This window comes from Choloepus didactylus, chromosome 5, assembly GCF_015220235.1.
Source record: "Choloepus didactylus isolate mChoDid1 chromosome 5, mChoDid1.pri, whole genome shotgun sequence".
Classification (NCBI taxonomy): Eukaryota; Metazoa; Chordata; class Mammalia; order Pilosa; family Megalonychidae; genus Choloepus; species Choloepus didactylus.
In genome coordinates this window covers 15,923,838-15,941,906 of record NC_051311.1, presented here as the reverse complement: position 1 = coordinate 15,941,906, position 18,069 = coordinate 15,923,838, and the positions used below count along the sequence as shown (strand labels likewise).

General features: G+C 35.1%; 1 protein-coding gene across 3 annotated transcripts in view; it reads left to right on the top strand.

The window, feature by feature from the left end:
• The window catches only part of EPC1 (enhancer of polycomb homolog 1), an 89,546-nt gene that overhangs the window by 49,042 nt on the left and 22,435 nt on the right, over nucleotides 1-18,069 (top strand). For all 3 annotated transcript variants that reach the window (XM_037835587.1, XM_037835584.1, XM_037835586.1), the window contains exon 2: nucleotides 12,697-12,856. In XM_037835587.1, coding sequence (XP_037691515.1) covers nucleotides 12,697-12,856 — 160 coding nt within the window. The remainder of the gene's footprint in view (nucleotides 1-12,696; nucleotides 12,857-18,069) is intronic.

Genomic DNA, 18,069 nt, shown 5'->3' with positions numbered 1-18,069 from the left:
TTTGGTTCTAGACTATCACTATAAAGTGAGTCATACGTATTTTTTGGTTTCCCAATGCCAATAGGTTGTGTTCACGTTATACTGCGTTCTGTTAAGTGTGCAATAGCATTATGTCTAAAAAATGAAATAAATATAACAGAGAGACGTGAAGTGAGCACATGCTGTTGGAAAAATGACACTGATAGACTTGCTCAATGCCAGGTTGCCGTAAACCTTCAATTGTTAAAAAAGAAAAAAAAGAACAATATCTGCAAAGTTACAAAAAATTTGAATTTCATCATGAAGGCAATAGTGAGCCAAGTGTGAGTGATGTAATCAGACTCTTTCAGAACAACCACCAGAAGTAATAGTGGAAGGGGATTGGCGAGTCATGTGATACAGTGGTAATAAGGCCGCTTGCTGCCTGAACAGTGGCAGTGCTAATGAAAAGACTGAAGGATTTCTAGACATAAAAAGAATAGGGAGGGGGGGGGAATCTAAGATAGCAGATTAGGAGAGACAGTGTTTTCCTCCAGGAAGAACACTAGATAAAAGACAAAGTGCTCCAGAATAGTGGCTCTGGGGTTCCACTAGCTGGGCAGGGACTTCTACACCCATAATGACTGTGTACTTGGAGAAACCAAGAGACTGTGTTCGGAGACATGTGAGTGTTCAGTCCAGAAAGCCACCAGAGAAACGACAGCCAGAGCTGCAGACGAGCGCGGTGGGGAGAAACTGAGAGACTATATTCAGAGACATGTAAGTGTTCAGTCCGGAAGGCTGAACTGGAGTCTCAGTCAAGCACAATGGGGAGAAACCGAGAGACTGTGTTTGGAGGTGGGTTAGTGTTCAACCCAGAAAGCTCCTGGAGCCTCATTCAAGCGCTGTAGGGAGTACCTTCCACACCCTGGGCACCCATTGCAGTACTTGGCATGGGTGATAACCCTTCATACACCCATAGCTAAGAGACCCCATGCCAGGGACTGGCTGTTGCAGCAGGCAGACAATCGTGGAAGTGGGTAGTTTCCATGCCCCGAACAGCGATCTTTGCAGCTGGCTGGGAGATACCCCTTCACAGCTCTGTGGCCGAGACACCTTCCCTCAGGGAATTCAGGATTCAGCTGCCATGTGATGGCGCACATCACTCCTCCACAGAAGCCTGCTGTTTGCACAGCCTAGAGACAGGGATGCCGCACAGAAAGGCCAGGAGCCCTACACCAATCCCAGGACTTGGGGGCCCGTGTCAGAGAGGGACTGTGGGTTATCTGAGCTGAAGGGTTAGACACATTCTGCAGCCCCAGGTTATTCCACTTGCAATCTCAGGAATGGCTGGGAGTACTGTCTTCCTGCTAAACTGCACAGGGCATGCCCCCAACCCACATGGCTGTTGGTCCCCATTGCACACAGAAAATCGGTGCACTGATTGAACCTCCACATGGTTTGGGCCCCCTCTCTTGCATAGACAAAGTTGGGGAGAACTGGCTTGAGGGTAAAAGGTGGCTCGGGAGCACCATCTGCTGGTAGGTCCAGGGAAAGTGCACTCCACCAAGCTGTAGCTCTGTTAAATTATAGATAATTGTTTAAGCCTTCATATCCTAAAAGAACTATATCAAGATAAGCAAGCACCAAGAGGCCAAAAACAACAGAAAATTATAAAGCATATGAAGAAACCAGAAGTTATGGATAACCCAGACACCTAAATTAAACAACCAGAGGACACACAACTTGGAGCAATTAATCAAAGAAGTAATCACAAACACTAATATCATGGCTCAGGATATAAAGGACATCAAGAAGACCCTGGAAGAGCATAAAGAAGAATTTTCAAGAGTAAATTCAAAAACAGAAAATCGGATCTTATGGAAGTAAAAGAAACCATTTATCAAATTTAAAAGATTCTTGAGACACGTAACACCAGATTTGAAGAAGTAAAGGAATGAATAAGTGAACTCAAAGATAGTATGTTGAAAAGGGAAAGCACAGAAGAATGAATGGTGACAAAAATCGAAAAATTTGAAATGGATCGCAGGGAAATGATGGACAACATGAAGCACACAAGTTTATGAATCATTGGTGTTCCAGAAGAGAAGGGTAGAGGACTAGGAAGAGTATTCAAAGACATTGTTGGGGAAAACTTCCCAACCCCTTTCTAAGCAGCATAAATACACAAATCATAGATGCCCAATGAACTCCAAATGAAATAAATCCAAATAAAACCACTCCAAGACATATTCTGATCAGATTGTTAAATGCTGAAAAGGAGAAAGTTCTGAAAGCAGCAAGAGAGAAGCGATTCACCACATACAAGGGAAACAACATAAGACTAAGTAGAGACTACTCAGCAGCCACCATGGAGGTGAGAAGGCAGTGGTGTGACATATTTAAAATTCTGAAAGAGAAGAATTGCCAACCAAGAATTCTTTATCCAGCAAAGCTCTATTTCAAATTTGCGGGAGAGCTTAAAATTTTCACAAACAAATGCTGAGAGAAATTGCTAACAAGATACCTGCTGTATGAGAAATAATAAAGGGAGCCCTACTGGCTGAGAAATAAAGAATGGAGAGAGAGGTCTGGAGAATGGCACAGAACTAAAGAGTTTTAGTAAGGGTACGTTAAAAGAAAGAGAGGAAAAAACACATCTGACAAAAACCAAAGGATATGATGGCTGATTCAAGAGCTGCCTTCAAAGTAATAACATTGAATATGAATGGATTAAACTCCTCAATTAAAAGATATAGATTGGGAGAATGGATTAAAAAACATGAACCATCAATATGTTGCTTACAAGAGACTCATCTTAGACCCAGAGACACAAAGAAATTCAAAGTGAAAGGATGGAAAAAAATATTCCATGCAAGCTACAGCCAAAAGAAAGCAGGGGTAGCAATATTAATTTCAGATGAAGTAGACTTCATATGCAAGAATGTCAAAAGAGACAAAGAAGGACACAATTGACTAATAAAAGGAACAATTAAACAAGAAGAAGTAACAATCATAAATGTCTATGCCCCCAATCAAGGTGCCCTAAAGTACATAAGACAAACATTGTCAAAACTGAGGGAAGCAATAGATGTTTCCACGGTAACTGTGGGAGACTTCAGTACATCAGAGGACCTATAAGGAAATTGAAAACCTAAACAATGAGATGAATGAATTTGACTTAACATTACATCCCAGATCACCAGGATACACATTCTTCTCTAGCAATCACAGAACTGTCCCCAGAATAGATCATATGCTGGGCCATAAAACAAGCCTCAAATTTAAAAAGATTGAAATTATTTTTAGCACATTCTCAGACCACAATGGAGTACAACTAGAAGTCAATAACTATCAAGGATCTAGAACATTCACAAATATCTGGAGATTAAACAACACACTCCTAAATAATCAGTGAGTTGAAGAAATTGCAAGAGAAATTGCTAAATATTCAGAGATGAATGAAAACAAGCACAACATATCAAAACTTATGGGTTGCAATGAAGGCAGTATTGAGGGGGAAATTTATAGCTCTACATGCATACATTAAAAAGGAAGAAAAAGCTGAAATCAAAGAACTAATGGAACAACTGAAGAAGCTAGAAAATGAACAGCAAACTAATCCTAAACCAAGTAGAAGAAAAGAAATAAGGATTAAAGCAGAAATAAATGATATAGAGAACAAAAAAACAATAGAATAAATAAAACCAAAAGCTGGTTCTTTGATAAGATCAACAAGCTTGACAAGCCCTTAGCTAGACTGACAAAATCAAAAAGAAAGAAGAATGAACAAAATAATAAATGGGGGCACATCACTGTGGATTCCTAAGAAATTAAAATAATCATAAGAGGATACTATGAACAACTGTATGCCAACAAATTGGATAATGTAGAGGAAATGGACAGTTTCCTGGAAACACATGAACAGCCTAGACTGACCAGAGAGGAAATAGAAGACCTCAACAAACCAATCACAAGCAAAGAGATCCAATCAGTCATCAGAAAGCTTCCCACAAATAAATACCCAGGGCCAGATGTCTTTACAGGAGATTTCTACTAAGCTTTAGAAAAAGAACTAATACCAATCTTACTTAAACTCTTTCAAAATATTGAAGAAAATGGAGCACTACTTAACTCATTTCATGAAGCTAACATCACTCTAATACGAAAACTGGGTAAAGATGCTACAAGAAAGGAGAACTACAGGTCAGTCTCCCTCATGAATATAGATGCAAAAATTCTCAACAAGATACCTGCAGATCGAATCCAGAGACACTAAAAAAATCATACACCATGACCAAGTGGGGTTTGTTCCAGGCATGCAAAGATGGTTCAACATCAGAAAATCAGTCAGCGTAATACAACCCAAACAGATCAAAAGGGAAAAATCAAATGGTCATTTCAATAGATGCTGAAAAAGCATTCGACAAAAATCCAGCATACTTTTTTGATAAAAACACTTCAAAAGGTAGGAATTGAAAGAAACTTTGTCAATATGATAAAGGGCATATATGAAAAACCCACAGCCAGCATAGTACTCAATGGTGAGAGACTGAAAGCCTTCCTTCTAAGATCAGGAAGGAGACAAGGATGCCCACTGTCACCACTGTTATTCATCATTGTGCTAGAAGTGCTAGCCAGAGCAGTCCAACAAGAGAAAAAAATAAAAGGCATCCAAATTGGAAAGGAAGAAGTAAACCTGTCATTATTTGCAGATGATATGATCTTATATTTGGAAACCCCTGAGAAATTGATGACACAGCTACTAGAGCTAATAAACAAATTTAGCAAAGTAGCAGGATACAAGATTAATGCACTTAAGTCAGTAATGTTCCTATACACTAGAAATGACCTAACTGAAGAGATGCTCAAGAAAAAGATTCCATTCTCAATAGCAACTAAAAAAATCAAGTACCTAGGAATAAACTTGATGTAAAAAAACCTATACATAGAAAATTACATGATTTCACTAAAATAAATAGAAAGGGACCTAAAAACATGGAAAACTATTCCATGTTCATGGATAGGGAGGCTGAATGTCATTAAGATGTCAGTTCTACCCAAACTCATCTACAGATTCAATGCAGTTGCAATCGAAATTCCAACAACCTACTTTGCAGACTTGGGAAAGCTAGTTATCAAATTTATTTGGAAGGGAAAGATGCCTTGAGTTGCTAACAGCATTCTAAAAAAGAAACATGAAGCAGTTGAGCTTCCTGAGTTTGAAGCTTATTATAAAGCCACAGTAGTCAAAACAGCATGGTATTGGCACAAAGATAGACATATTGATCAATGGAATAGAATTAAGAATTTGGAGATAGACCCCCAGATCTACGATCGACTGATCTTTGATAAGGCCCCCAAATCCACTGAACTGGGACAGTCTCTTCAACAAATGGGGTTGGGAGAACTGTATATCCATATCCAAAAGGATGAAAAGAGGACCCCTACCTCACACCCTACACAAAAATTAACTCAAAGTGGATCAAAGACCTCAATATAAGAGAAAGTACCATAAAACTTGTAGAAGATAATGCAGGGAAACATCTTCAAGGCCTTGTATTAGAAGGTCGCTTCTTAGACCTTAACACCCAAAGTATAAGCAGCAAAAGAAGAAATAGATAAATGGGAACTCCTCAAAATTAAAAGCTTCTGTACCTCAAAGGAATTTGTCAAAGAGGTGAAGAGGCAGCCAACTCAGTGGGAAAAAATATTTGGAAACCATGTGTCTGATAAAAGACTGATATCTTACATACATAAGGAAATCCTACAACTCAATGACAGTAGTACAAACAACCCAATTATAAAATGGGCAAAAGATATGAAAAGACATTTCTCTGAAGAGTTAATACAAATAGCTAAAAAACACATGAAAAAATGTTCATCTTCACTAGCTATTATTGAGATGCAAATCAAAACCACAAAGATATCATCTCACACCAATTAGAATGGCTGCCATTAAACAAACAGGAAACTACCAGTGCTGGAGAAGATGTGGAGAAATTGGAACTCTTACTCATTGCTGGTAGGACTGTATTATGGTACAGACACTGTGGAGGACAATCTGGGGGTTCTTTGGAAAACTAGATATCGTGTTAACCTTTGATCCAGCAATTTCACTTCTCAGTTTATACCTAGAAGATCTGAAAGCAGTGACGCGAACAGATGTTTGCACACCGATGTTCATAGCAGCATTATTCACAGTTGCCAAGAAATGGAAACAATCCAGATGCTCTTCAACAGATGTGTGGATAAAGAAAATGTGGTATATACACAATGGAATACTATGTGGCAGTAAGAAGGAAGGAAGTTGTGAAGCATACGCCAACATGGATGAACTTTGAAGACATAATGCTGAGTGAAGTAAGCAAGGCACAAAAAGAGAGATATTGTATATTACCACTAATGTGAACTCTGTGAAAAATTTAAAATAAATGTTTTATATTGTAGAATGTAGGGGACCTAGAGATAGGCAGCAACTAGTGAAGGGGGAGCAATGATCTGAAAAGAACAGATAAGTTATTGAGGGTAATCTTAATGTTATGGGAATGCTCAGGAATGACTATGGTTTGTTAATTTTCTTGGGGTATGGTAGGAACATGTTGGAAGCAATGTAGTTATTTTAGGTTATTTGTTTTTCATATTCCTTTGTTTTGTTTGAATTTTTTTTTTAATTTTTTGATAAAGTTTTTTAAAAAATGAATCAAGAAAAAAAAAAAAGGAATGGGGAATCTGTAGGATCTAGTGCCTGATTTGGAAATGAGGAGGAAGGAAGCTAGAGGAGCTGGAAAAATCAAGGCTTCTGGATTCAGTGACTAGAGAGATGATTGGTGCAGTTCATTGAAATAGGTAATTGCAGAGGAACTAGATTTGGGGGTAGAGCATGGAGGACAAGGATGTTATGGGAGAAACATCTATAGCACATATAGTAAAAGGACTTTATGTGTGTCTGGAGTCCAGCAGAGAACTAAGGTAGAAATTAAGATTTAGAATCATGTCATCAGCATACTATTGGTAGTTAAAGTGTAATCATGGATGAAATTACAAGGGTGAGTGTGTACTAGGGCTAAGGACTAAGCCTTAGCACAGCTTTTGTTTGTGCTGGATTTAATAAAAACATTTAGTTTTTGACAATTTTGAATTAGTTGATTTGTTTATTCAGTGCTGCTTCTTTTGACTGTTGGAAGTAAGCCAGCTCTCAGGGCTACAATTGGAGGTATATACCAATCATCATAAAGATTATAACCAGAATGAGAGCCTTTTGCAGTTTTCTTAAATTTCATTTTGAGGGGAACATTTCAATTAGACTGAGACTTTTTCCAAGGGTAATGAGACTGTATTTTTAGTCCCTTTTTGTTAACTTTGCAAATATCATTTTGTATATGCAGACCCTTAGTAAGTACAGCACAGATAACCCATCTAAAAGGATGTAAGAGGAGCAGATAAGCGACATGAGAAGGCAAGGATCAAAATAAAAACTGACTTTGCCTAGCGTTGTTTTTGACCATGCTGCTTAGTAACTGTACTTAAACCCTGATTATTGTGTAAAGAAAGTAATAAATTTGCAAATATTTTGCACTGAAGAGAAATTAAACTGGACTATTTTACTGATACCTTAGCAGAAGTCTTCCTCTATTGTTTTATACTCTTGAAACAAAAGTAATTTCAGAGAACTGAGCTTTCAGTGGCAAGGGTAGAGAGAATCATCTAAGGATCTTTTACCATTTATTTCTTAATGAAAATAGTAAGTATGGAATTGTTCTTTTTCTTGCAAAATATTTTATCCATGAACTTTTTAAACTGGTCACCCTGAGTATTTTAAATACAAAAGCAGAATATATTCAGGTTTTAAGTTTTTCTTTTGCATTCAGAAATTTTATCTTTGTTTTATTTATGAAGTGTCTTCCAAACCAGAGTAGTTTGTGGATCTTAAATAACTGGTGCCATTTACTGACTCATTTATTCAATAAGTATTTGTTGCATACTTGAATCTGTTGGGCATGATTCTACACCCTGGGGTATAGCAAAGAAAAAATACGCCTACCTTCCTATACCTTTTATTCTGATGAGTGGAGACACAATAAATAAAACAACATGTAAATTACATAGTCTGTAAGGAGTCTATAGGGGAAAATAAAGTAGGGTATTTGGGGAGAGGGGCAGGCAGAATCAGTTTTTTTACATTTTGTGAGAGTTTTCAAACATGAAAGAAAGTTTCAGGAATTTTACAGTGACTTCACATAGATGAACTCAAAGAGTATGTATTTTATTTAAAGCTATTTACACATAATATTTTTTAGATTCAGCCTTGTCAGTGCATGTGTAAATTTGTTCCTTTTTATTGCTAAGTAGTAGTCTACTGTATTCATCTGTCTTCTTTTTGATGAATATTCAGGTTCTTTTCTGTTTGGGGCTATTAGGAATAAAGGATATGAACATTCTTATTCAGGTCTTTTTGTTGGCTTTTCTTTTCATTTCTCTTAGGTAAATATCTAGGACTGGAATTGCTGGGCTATCTGGATTATGTATATTTGGTTCTATAAGAATCTGCCAGACCTTTTTCTCACTAACCATTTTGAGATTTCTGGTTATTCCACATCTTCACCATCATTTGTTGTCAGCCTTTTCCATTTTAGCCATTCCAGTGGTGTATAGTAGGAGACCTAGTAAGTAAAGTCCTGCCTGGAAAGATGACTTTTGAACAAAGACTTGAAGAAGGTGAGGGAGCAAGCTATTCCTTTTAAGTTTGACAAATAGCAAGCAATCTAGTATGACTAGAACAGAATGAATGAGTGAGATAAAGAATAGTAAATAATGCCAGAGAAATAGCAAAAAGGATAATGCAGATCATATTGGATCTTATAAGCAATTTTAAGTGCTTTGGCTTTTATTCTGAGAAGGGAAATTATTAGAAGGTTTTGAGTAGAAGAGTGACATGATCTGACTTTTATATTCAGGGAATTACTCTGTTTATTTTGTGAATATACAAAGGTGAAAGCAGGGAATCAGTTTGAAGCCTATTATATAGGCAAGAGTTGGGTGTTTGGATGCAGAAAAACTAGGGAATACTTGCTGGAGCAATGTTTCTGAATAGATATTAAAGTTTTGCTTCTTAGAAATGTCATTTGAAAGTAGGAGAGAAAGTAATTCAGCACCCAACCCTTTTGTTCGAGTAGCAGTGAAATCTAGCTCTGCGTGCATAAATAATCCCAAATTTAAACCTCTTCAGTAGCTTTTTATAAAAATAGTTATTATTTCCCCAGAAGGAATTTTATACATTATTGCTACTTTTAATAAACTGTTTTAAATTCAGTAACCATACAGGCCTAAATGTAGTCTTAATTGTTGTTTTGACTAAGTGTTGAGGTCATTGTTTGCTTAAATAAAACCTTAATGAATAAATGAATTCATTTGTTTAGGAATCTGCAGACTATGACCTTGAAAAGCTCTTTTTAGTTTGTCAACACTTACTAGAATTTTTTTATAAGGCAAGTAGAAATATCTTTTTTTTCTTTCTTGCATGCTTTTTATTTAGGCTGATCCTTGTTTTTCCATAATGCTGTTTCATAAAATATCGAGTACCTGCAGTAGGCCAAAATATTATGCTAAATGTTGAGTAAGTTCTAAAAATAATCTTGGTTTTAGCCCTCATCTTTAAAGGAAAAGACATACAAAGGCAAATTAGACATGGTCTCAAATCCTAAGGTGCTCACATTTCTGGAGGTCATTATATTAACAAATAGTTACAGTACAGTATCCTAAATATAGAATGTCGTACTGTTGAGCACAAATGAGGGAGCAGTTCTACTTAGGGGAGGAAAGGAAAGGATAATTTTAAACTAGACTTTGAAGAACAAGTGGATAGCAGAGCTATCCATCCATGTGAGCAAAAGTATATAGCAAATTTACAACATGTTTGTGTTTGTCAGTGGCTGGGGCAGATGATTGGGACACATTTTGCAATACTGTCCCTTCAAATAGGTTTTATCTATAATGTCACTCTTATTTAATAAATAAAATGTTATTTTCTGACTTCTCAAGTATTAGTGAACTAATTATTTAGAACTAGTTAATCCTTTTGCATTTAACAAAGACTATAAAAAGCTACTTTGAAAAAGCAAAATTTTTCACGGGGTAAGCAAAAATAACAAAGAGGAGTATAAAAGAAAAGGGAGCATTTCCTGCTGGAGAGAAGAGGGGAAAACAATGAATAAGAAAAAATATATTATACAAATAATAAAATAAGTATAGTGTCATTTGCTGGACTTGGAGTCTGATGATGAAGATTCATTCTTGAATCTAACTCTAAAGCTCTTCCAGTACACTTGGCAGGCTGAAGTAACAAAGGTGAATAGTGTAGTATAAGGTTGTAGTTATCCCAGTTGTTGAGAAGTGATTTTAAGACTTTTGAAGAATTTTACTTATTTGCTATACTGTAACCTATTCTTCTTTATTCAGCTTTTTATTACAAAAATGTTCAAATGTGTGTGTGTGTGGTGGGGATAGGTCAAAGAAAATTGCCCTTGACATTCGAAGGTTCTTGTGAGTAGAAGACTATGCATGTGACTGAGTTCCCAGTTGGGGTCCTAAAGGTGGAGCTGTGTCTGTGGACTAAAGGGCCAGTTGATATGATAACAAGTTAGTTGTCAGTCATTCTAGTCCCTCACTGCCAACTTCCCCCCCCACACACACACATACACAGCAGCTCTAGCAGCTCCCAGGAGCCTTCAGACAGTCTGAAAGCTTAGAATTAAAGATCAAATTGAGTTACAGAAAAGAAAATAGTTTTTACAGACCCTAGTTTGTGACTATACAATTTCTATCTGTTATATGAAACGATGAAGGAAAACATTTAAATTTTCACTTATAATAAACTTACCTGTGTAGAAAAAATAAAATCAGAAGTCAAAAAACTGCAGGAAAAGATTACTACATTGGTCTAATTTCCTTAATAATGAAAAGGAAGGAATTCAAGTAGCTAAACATCAATGAGAAAATGAAAGGTAATACTTTTGAAAATGAGCAAATGAGCAGTATTTTGATGGAGAAGCATAACATCATTTGTAAAGAAATTAACCTTAAAATAACAAGATGAGTGAAGATTTTAAAATTCTAAAAGGATGTTAAGAAAAAGTTACTCCCAGGAATGTAGCAACCTCATAAATGCTTTGAGCACTTCCATTTTTAGTTGTCCTATAGATGCTTTCATGAATCTACAAAGATGTCTGTGTTGTAATAGTACAAGGATAATTTTTGCAGCATTTAGGGAAGGGTGTAGGCATTTCGATTATTTCAAGGTGTTTTGCTCTGACAGTTTGTGTTTAGTTAAATAAATTTTGATACATCCCTGTGGTTGCAAAGAATGTAGTAGAAATATCAGCGTGGAAAGATCTCCAAGATATATCAAGTGAGCCAAAGCTAAGGATAAAGCTTTGCATGCTGTACAGTGGGATCCTATCACTGAACTGAAAAACAAAAAAAACTTTTATATATGTTTATACATACATAAAAATATATGCAATATATATCTTCTTAACAGGTGTTGTCGGTGGGGACCAGAACTTTTTATTTTCATCCTGTTTGAAAGTTTTTCAACTCAGATTTTCAACTTAGAATTTCTGTATTAAAAAGCTAGTTTAAGTTTAATAAAATATATATAAAAATTGAGTGTTGAAGGCTGAGTGAGAACAAGTACTTTATGATGGCTGGTGATATCACAAACTGGCAAAATCTTCCTGGTAACTAAACCAGAATTTATTTTGATCACCTGTTATATGCCAGGCAATATACTAAACATTTTCTGCACATTTAATTGCTTGAATCTCCAACCAATCCTGTAAGGTAGTTTCTGTTTTTCTCTTAGTGGAGGAAATGGAGATTTAGAGGAGTGGAAGTGTCTCGCCAGTAGTCACACCACTGTTTAAACTTTCCAGTAGGGTTCTAATCCAGTCAGCCCTTAAACCTTCTCTACTGCCATTCAAAACTGGTTCTGGAAATTCATAAAAAGGTTATTACTCAAGACAAAAGACCAGGGTTTGAATCTATGTCTGTTTCATCAACCAAAAATGGAGCTAATAATCTCTACCCTTCTTTGAAAAGATCGTATTAGCTGATTTGGATGAAAGTACTTTCTAAATTTACAAAGCACTGTATGAATAGGAGATTAGAATAAAAAAATATTGTCTATCCACAGATACAGAATGACTTCCTTTCTATAACAAAGAAATGACTTCCTTTATATAATAAGTTCAAATGTTTTAACCCTTTCTCGTTGAAACTCATTTGTAAAATGTGAACTTGTAAGTAGCAGTTTCAGTCCACTTTTTGGGATCTCTTTGTATAAAACAGAACTGTTTGCCAATTTTGGTGTAGTACCTTTTCTTGAAGTAAATAAATCTTCATTGCATCTAACAAAATCATCTCATGTCTACTTAAAATGTTTTTTATTTCTAGCTGTGTTGTTAGCATCTTCATTTCGAGACCTAGTAAAATCCCTCTTGATAAAAATCAGGGATAAGCAAACTTTCTGCACAGGGTTAGATTGTAAATATTTTAGGCTTTGCAGATTCCATATTGGGTCTTAACATTGCTATATTGCCATGTGATATTTTTAACATGTTTTTTTTTAATAGAGGGATTATTTTTTGTTGTATTTAAAATGAATAAAAACTTGAGAAAGTTGTGCATTCTGTTTGCTGTTTTATATTACATAACCTTACCTATTTTCTCTCCTTTTAGGAACATCATCTTCAGCGGGCTATTTCAGCACAGCAAGTTTATGGCGAGAAGAGGGATAATATGGTTATACCAGTCCCAGAGGCAGAAAGCAATATTGCTTACTATGAGTCTATATATCCTGGGGAATTTAAGATGCCAAAGCAGCTCATTCACATACAGCGTAAGTATTTACTTTTTATTATATTTTCTGTATTCATTGTCTACTTATATAACTCCTGACAGATGTTTATCTGATCAAAGCCATTTCCATTACCTATTTCATTGACTACCATTAGCTTGACTTGTTTGTACCCATTTTGAACTTTTAAAATGGTGTTTGTTTGAGACTTCTACCTGACAAAAAGTATAGAATTTATCATCTTAAAATTTCATTTTAATTTCAGCATGGGATCTTACACTGCTTTAAACAAGTAAGATAAAGAATATGCCTCAAATGAAGAAATGGTTTTCTTCCTTTCCAGAAATAGTAATATTAATAGTGTTAACTTCTTGATATAAATCAGGGCTTGGCAAACTTTTTCTGTACAGGGTCAGACTGTAAATATTTTAGGCTTTGTGGATTCCATATTGAGTCTTAACATTGCTATATTGCCATATGATATTTTTAACTTGTGTTTTTTTTTTTTTATCCTTAATATGCACCTAACCTTATTGATTTCTTTTAGAAAAATTATTTCTCTAATTTACTTAGGGTTATGTTGAAGCAAACCATGTAAGTGGCATGTATGTATTTGCCCACTCACATGTTTAATTACCTATAAGGCACAAACATTCTAAATAAATTTGAATCTAAAAAGTTGTGCTATGGAAAGTCGTATCAAGGTGGATCTGAAGTTACAGATGTGATCTCTATATATGTCACCTAGAGCCACATTCTTTTCCAAACCTCAGGGCTGTAATATCTTAGAAATTCATGCCTTCAGGTTAAAACGAGATTAAGTAAGATGCAATTACATTAATCAATTTACATTATCATTACTATCAGGAAAAAAAAATTTAAATACATGCCATACAGGTAGATAGATGGATTACTTATTGGTGATCAAAATGCACAGAACACTTAATTGGAACTAATGAATTGAATATGGTCAGAAAAGTCAAAAGTTACTATACTGAAGAAGGAATTGATTTTGCTTACTTTGTAATCAAATAATATTATTAAAATGGCAGCAGAATTATAGCTTATTTGGGGAGAAAACTTTTAATTGGTACAAAATGAGGTATCTTGGCTTTGGAAAGATTTATGCATTTGAATATTAATAAAAATAGTGTACCTAAATTAGTTTTTTTTTTTTTTTAATTTTGAATAATTATAGATTGATGGGAGACTGCAAAGAAATATACAGAGAAGACCCGTGCATCCTTCCCCCAGCCTTTCCTAGTATTAACTTCTTGCACAACTATGATAGAATATCAAAACCAAGAAATTGACATTGGGACAATCCATAAAGCTTGTTCACATTTCACCGGTTATACATGTACTCATGTGTCTGCACATGTTTGTAGCTTTCTGTAATTTTATCACATGTAGCCTTGCATAATCACCACAATCAAGATAATCAGCAACAAGATTCTCCCTCTTGTTAACTCCTGTATAGTCACTCCCCCCATCCATAACTCCTGGCAACCTCTAATATGTTCTCCATCTCTATAATTATGTTAGTTCATGAGTGTTACATAAATGGTATCATGCATTATTTCTCCTTTTGTGATTGGCTTTTTTCACTCAGGATAATATCCTTGAGGTTCATCCAAGTTGTCATATGCATCAATAGTTCATTACTTTTTATTGCTGACAAGTATTCCATGATATGGATGCTCCGTTGTTTGTTTAACCATTCACCCATTGATGGACATTTGGGTAGTTTCCATTTTAGGGCTATTACAAATAAAGCTGCTATGAAGATTCATGTATAAGTTTCTGAGTTAATCTAAGTTTTTTCTTTCTCTGGGATAAGTATACATGAGGGTGATTGCTGCGTCATATGCTAAGTCAATTTTTAATTTTGACAACTGCCAAACTATTTCCCAGAGCAGCTGTACTGTTTTACATTTCCACCACCAAAATATGTGTGTGTCCAGTTTCTCTGCATCTGTCTGCATTTGGTGTTACCACTGTTTTTCGTTTTTTCCATTATGATAAGTATGTAGCAATATCTCGTATTTTTAATTTGAATTTCTCTAACTTATAGATAATGATGGTAAACATCTTTTCATTTGTTTATTTGCCATCTATATATCCTCTTTGGTGAAATGTTTAGGTATGTCTTTTGTCTGTTTTCTAATTGGTTTGTTTGGGTTTTTTAATGTTGAGTTTTAAGGGTTTTATTTGTTGTTTTTTTAATATATTCTAGACACAAGGTCTTTGTCAGATATGTGATTTTGAAATACTTTCTCTCAAACTGTAATTTGTCTTTTTGTCCTTTGATTAATAGAGTCTTTCTCAGAGCAAAGGTTTTTAATTTTGTTGAGGTACAGTTTATCATTTTTTCCTCTTATAGATTATGCTTTTGGTGTCAAGTCTAAGAATGCTGCCTAGTCTTAAGTCTGAAAGATTTTCTCACATGCTCTTTTTTATAGGTTCTACATTTTGCATTTAAGTCCATGAAATTTTGAGTTAAATTGTACATAAGGTGTAAGGTTTAGGTCAGTGTTCATTTTTTTGCTTATGGATATCAAATTGTTCCAGCACCATTTATTTAAAAAGCTAACCCTCTTCCATTGAATTGCTTTTGCTTCTTGATCAGAATTAATTGTGGATCTGTTTCCAGTTTCTCTGTTCTACTCCATTGATCTCTGTGTTTATCCCAAGACAGAACTACTGTCTTGATTACTACAGCTATGCACTAATCCTTAACATCGGGGAAAGTAATACATCCAAATATTATTCTTTTCCAAAATTATTTTGGATATTCTAGGGTCTTGCCTTAGCCATTTAAATTTTAGAATAAACTTGTCTGTGACTCAACGAAATGTGTTGAGATTTTAATAAGATTGCTTTAAATCTATAGGTAAAATTTAGAGAGAATTGGCATCTTGCCTATGTTGCGTCTGTAGCCCATGAATACCGGTAGTATGACTCTCCAAGAATTTAGATCCTCTTTGATTTCTTTCATTTGACACTTTATAATCATCATTCAGATCCTGCATGTTTTGTTAGATTTATTCCAGAATGTTTAATTTTTTTGGAGCATTGACAGTGGTATTGCATTTTTGTTTTTGGCCTCTGCTTATTCATTGTCAGTATATAGAAATGTAATTGAATTGTATGTTGGTCTTGTATCTTTTGGCCTTACTGAAATTGTTTGGGAGGTGTTTGTTAATTCTTTGAAGTTCTCCATGTAGACAGTCATGTTATAGTCTTCAAACAGAGGCAGTTTTATTTTTTTCCTTTCCAATCCCTATACCTTTAATTTCTTTGCTTGGCTGATTAGATGGCTAGAACGTCCATTCCTATGTTAAAATAAGAGTGGGGAGGGAGAAGGGAGAGTGCTTGCTTGGAAAAAAAAAATTTTTTTTTTTAATTTTTTTGACAAAAATCTTAGAAGCTTGCAGACAAAAATGTGATGATTTTGAAACAACAGTGCCCCAAGAGCTGGCTTCTCAATTAAAAGCAGTGGAAGCTGAAAGAACGAGTACTGGTGGGCAAAAGCAGATAGCTAAATTCAAATTTGATATCCTTGAAGAATGCAAAAGAGAATTGTGATTTTGTAGATGAAATCACTAGACAACATGAATGAAAAGGCTCAGAGTAGCCATGAGTGGATGCATCTCATTGAGTGAAAATCCTACAGCAATAGGAGGTGGCACCAAAACAAAAATTTAGTTTATGTGCAGAAAAGTAAATGATAATAGTATGTGTCAAATATGAATAAAATAAGTAAAGCATAACTCAAATGGTAACATAGAAAGTTGTGAAAGTGGAGATCCTTGCTTTGATCTTAAGGGAAAGAATTTAGTTTTTTACCATTAGATGTGTTAGCTGTAACCTTTTTGAAGATACTTTTTATGAGATTGAGGATGACTTCCCTCTATTCCTACTAATATGAGAGTTTACATCATGAATGGGTGTTGAATTTTGTCAAGTGCTTTTTCTGCATCAATTCATATGATTATGTGCTTTTTTCTTGTTCAGTCTGTTGATAATGGTAGGTTACCTTGATTGATTTTCAAATATTGAACCAGCCTTGCATACCTGGAATAATTCCTACTTGATTGTAATGTATTATTTTTTCCATACATTGGATTAGATTTGCTAAAATTTTATTGAGAATTTTTGCATATAAGTTCATGAGGTATATTGGTCTGTGGTCTTTTTTTGTATGTGCTGTCTTGTCAAATTTTGGTATCAGAGTAACACTGGCATCATAAAATGAGAAGTTTTTCCTCTTGTATTTTCTGGAAGAGATTGTGTAAAATTGGTGTTTATTCTTCCTTGAAAGTTGGCATTGGCTTTTAATAAGCTACAATAAATGAGGAAAAACTAATTATAATGTAAATTTCTGCAAAGGTAAAATTGAACCTTGACTGCAAGGTGGTCTAGTAAATAGCTTATGAAAGGTACATTGCCTCAGATTCTTTAGAAACTAGATATATATGGACTGGTTTATTTTAGTTCCCCCAATTTGTAAAGCTTCAAAACTAATGTTTCACAAACTATTCCTTGGAGAATTTGAAATGATAATTAGTATTCTCTGAAAAAGCCATGATCAGATATGTTTGGAAATTACTACGTATTATATTCCCCCTTCTTCTCCTGGCACCCAAATCATAATGCATGTTATCATGTTTATACATAGGCTCTAGGAAGTTATCTGGTTAATTTTTTTAAATTTTATTTTAACCCAGCATTTTCCAAATGTATCTATTGCACGATGTTACATGCTAGCATTTTACTGAACATTAGTTTGAAAAATCCCTACCTACCTATTCTTGTTTTTAACTGGCTTGGGAAGGTCATAATTTTTTCCCTTTTAACCTAGTCAGAGCTCTGTTCTTTGCAGGGAAAAATTCCTATTAAGACTATTAATCCCCTTCTTTAGTTCAGATTATAGGTGCCTCCTAAGCTCTTTCACTGGGTGATACTCAACATCATCTGATCTGCAGGATCTTAATGTTGTTTCCCTTTTGATTGGTGATCTGTAAGACTTCTAAATTATATAGCTAGGGTTCTCCTAGGACAAAACTGTTCTGCCAGAATAGATGAGAACAATTCTTCCTTTTCTCCCTTTCCCTTGTACTTGGGGGATCACTTGGGATCTCAGAGCTCTCCTGTTAATCCTCAAAAGGAAACCTTTCTAAAAAAGAGCATTCTTGATGTATATCTTTGGGTGTGTTTGTGTGTCTGCGTACTACATGTGTGTAGATTGATAG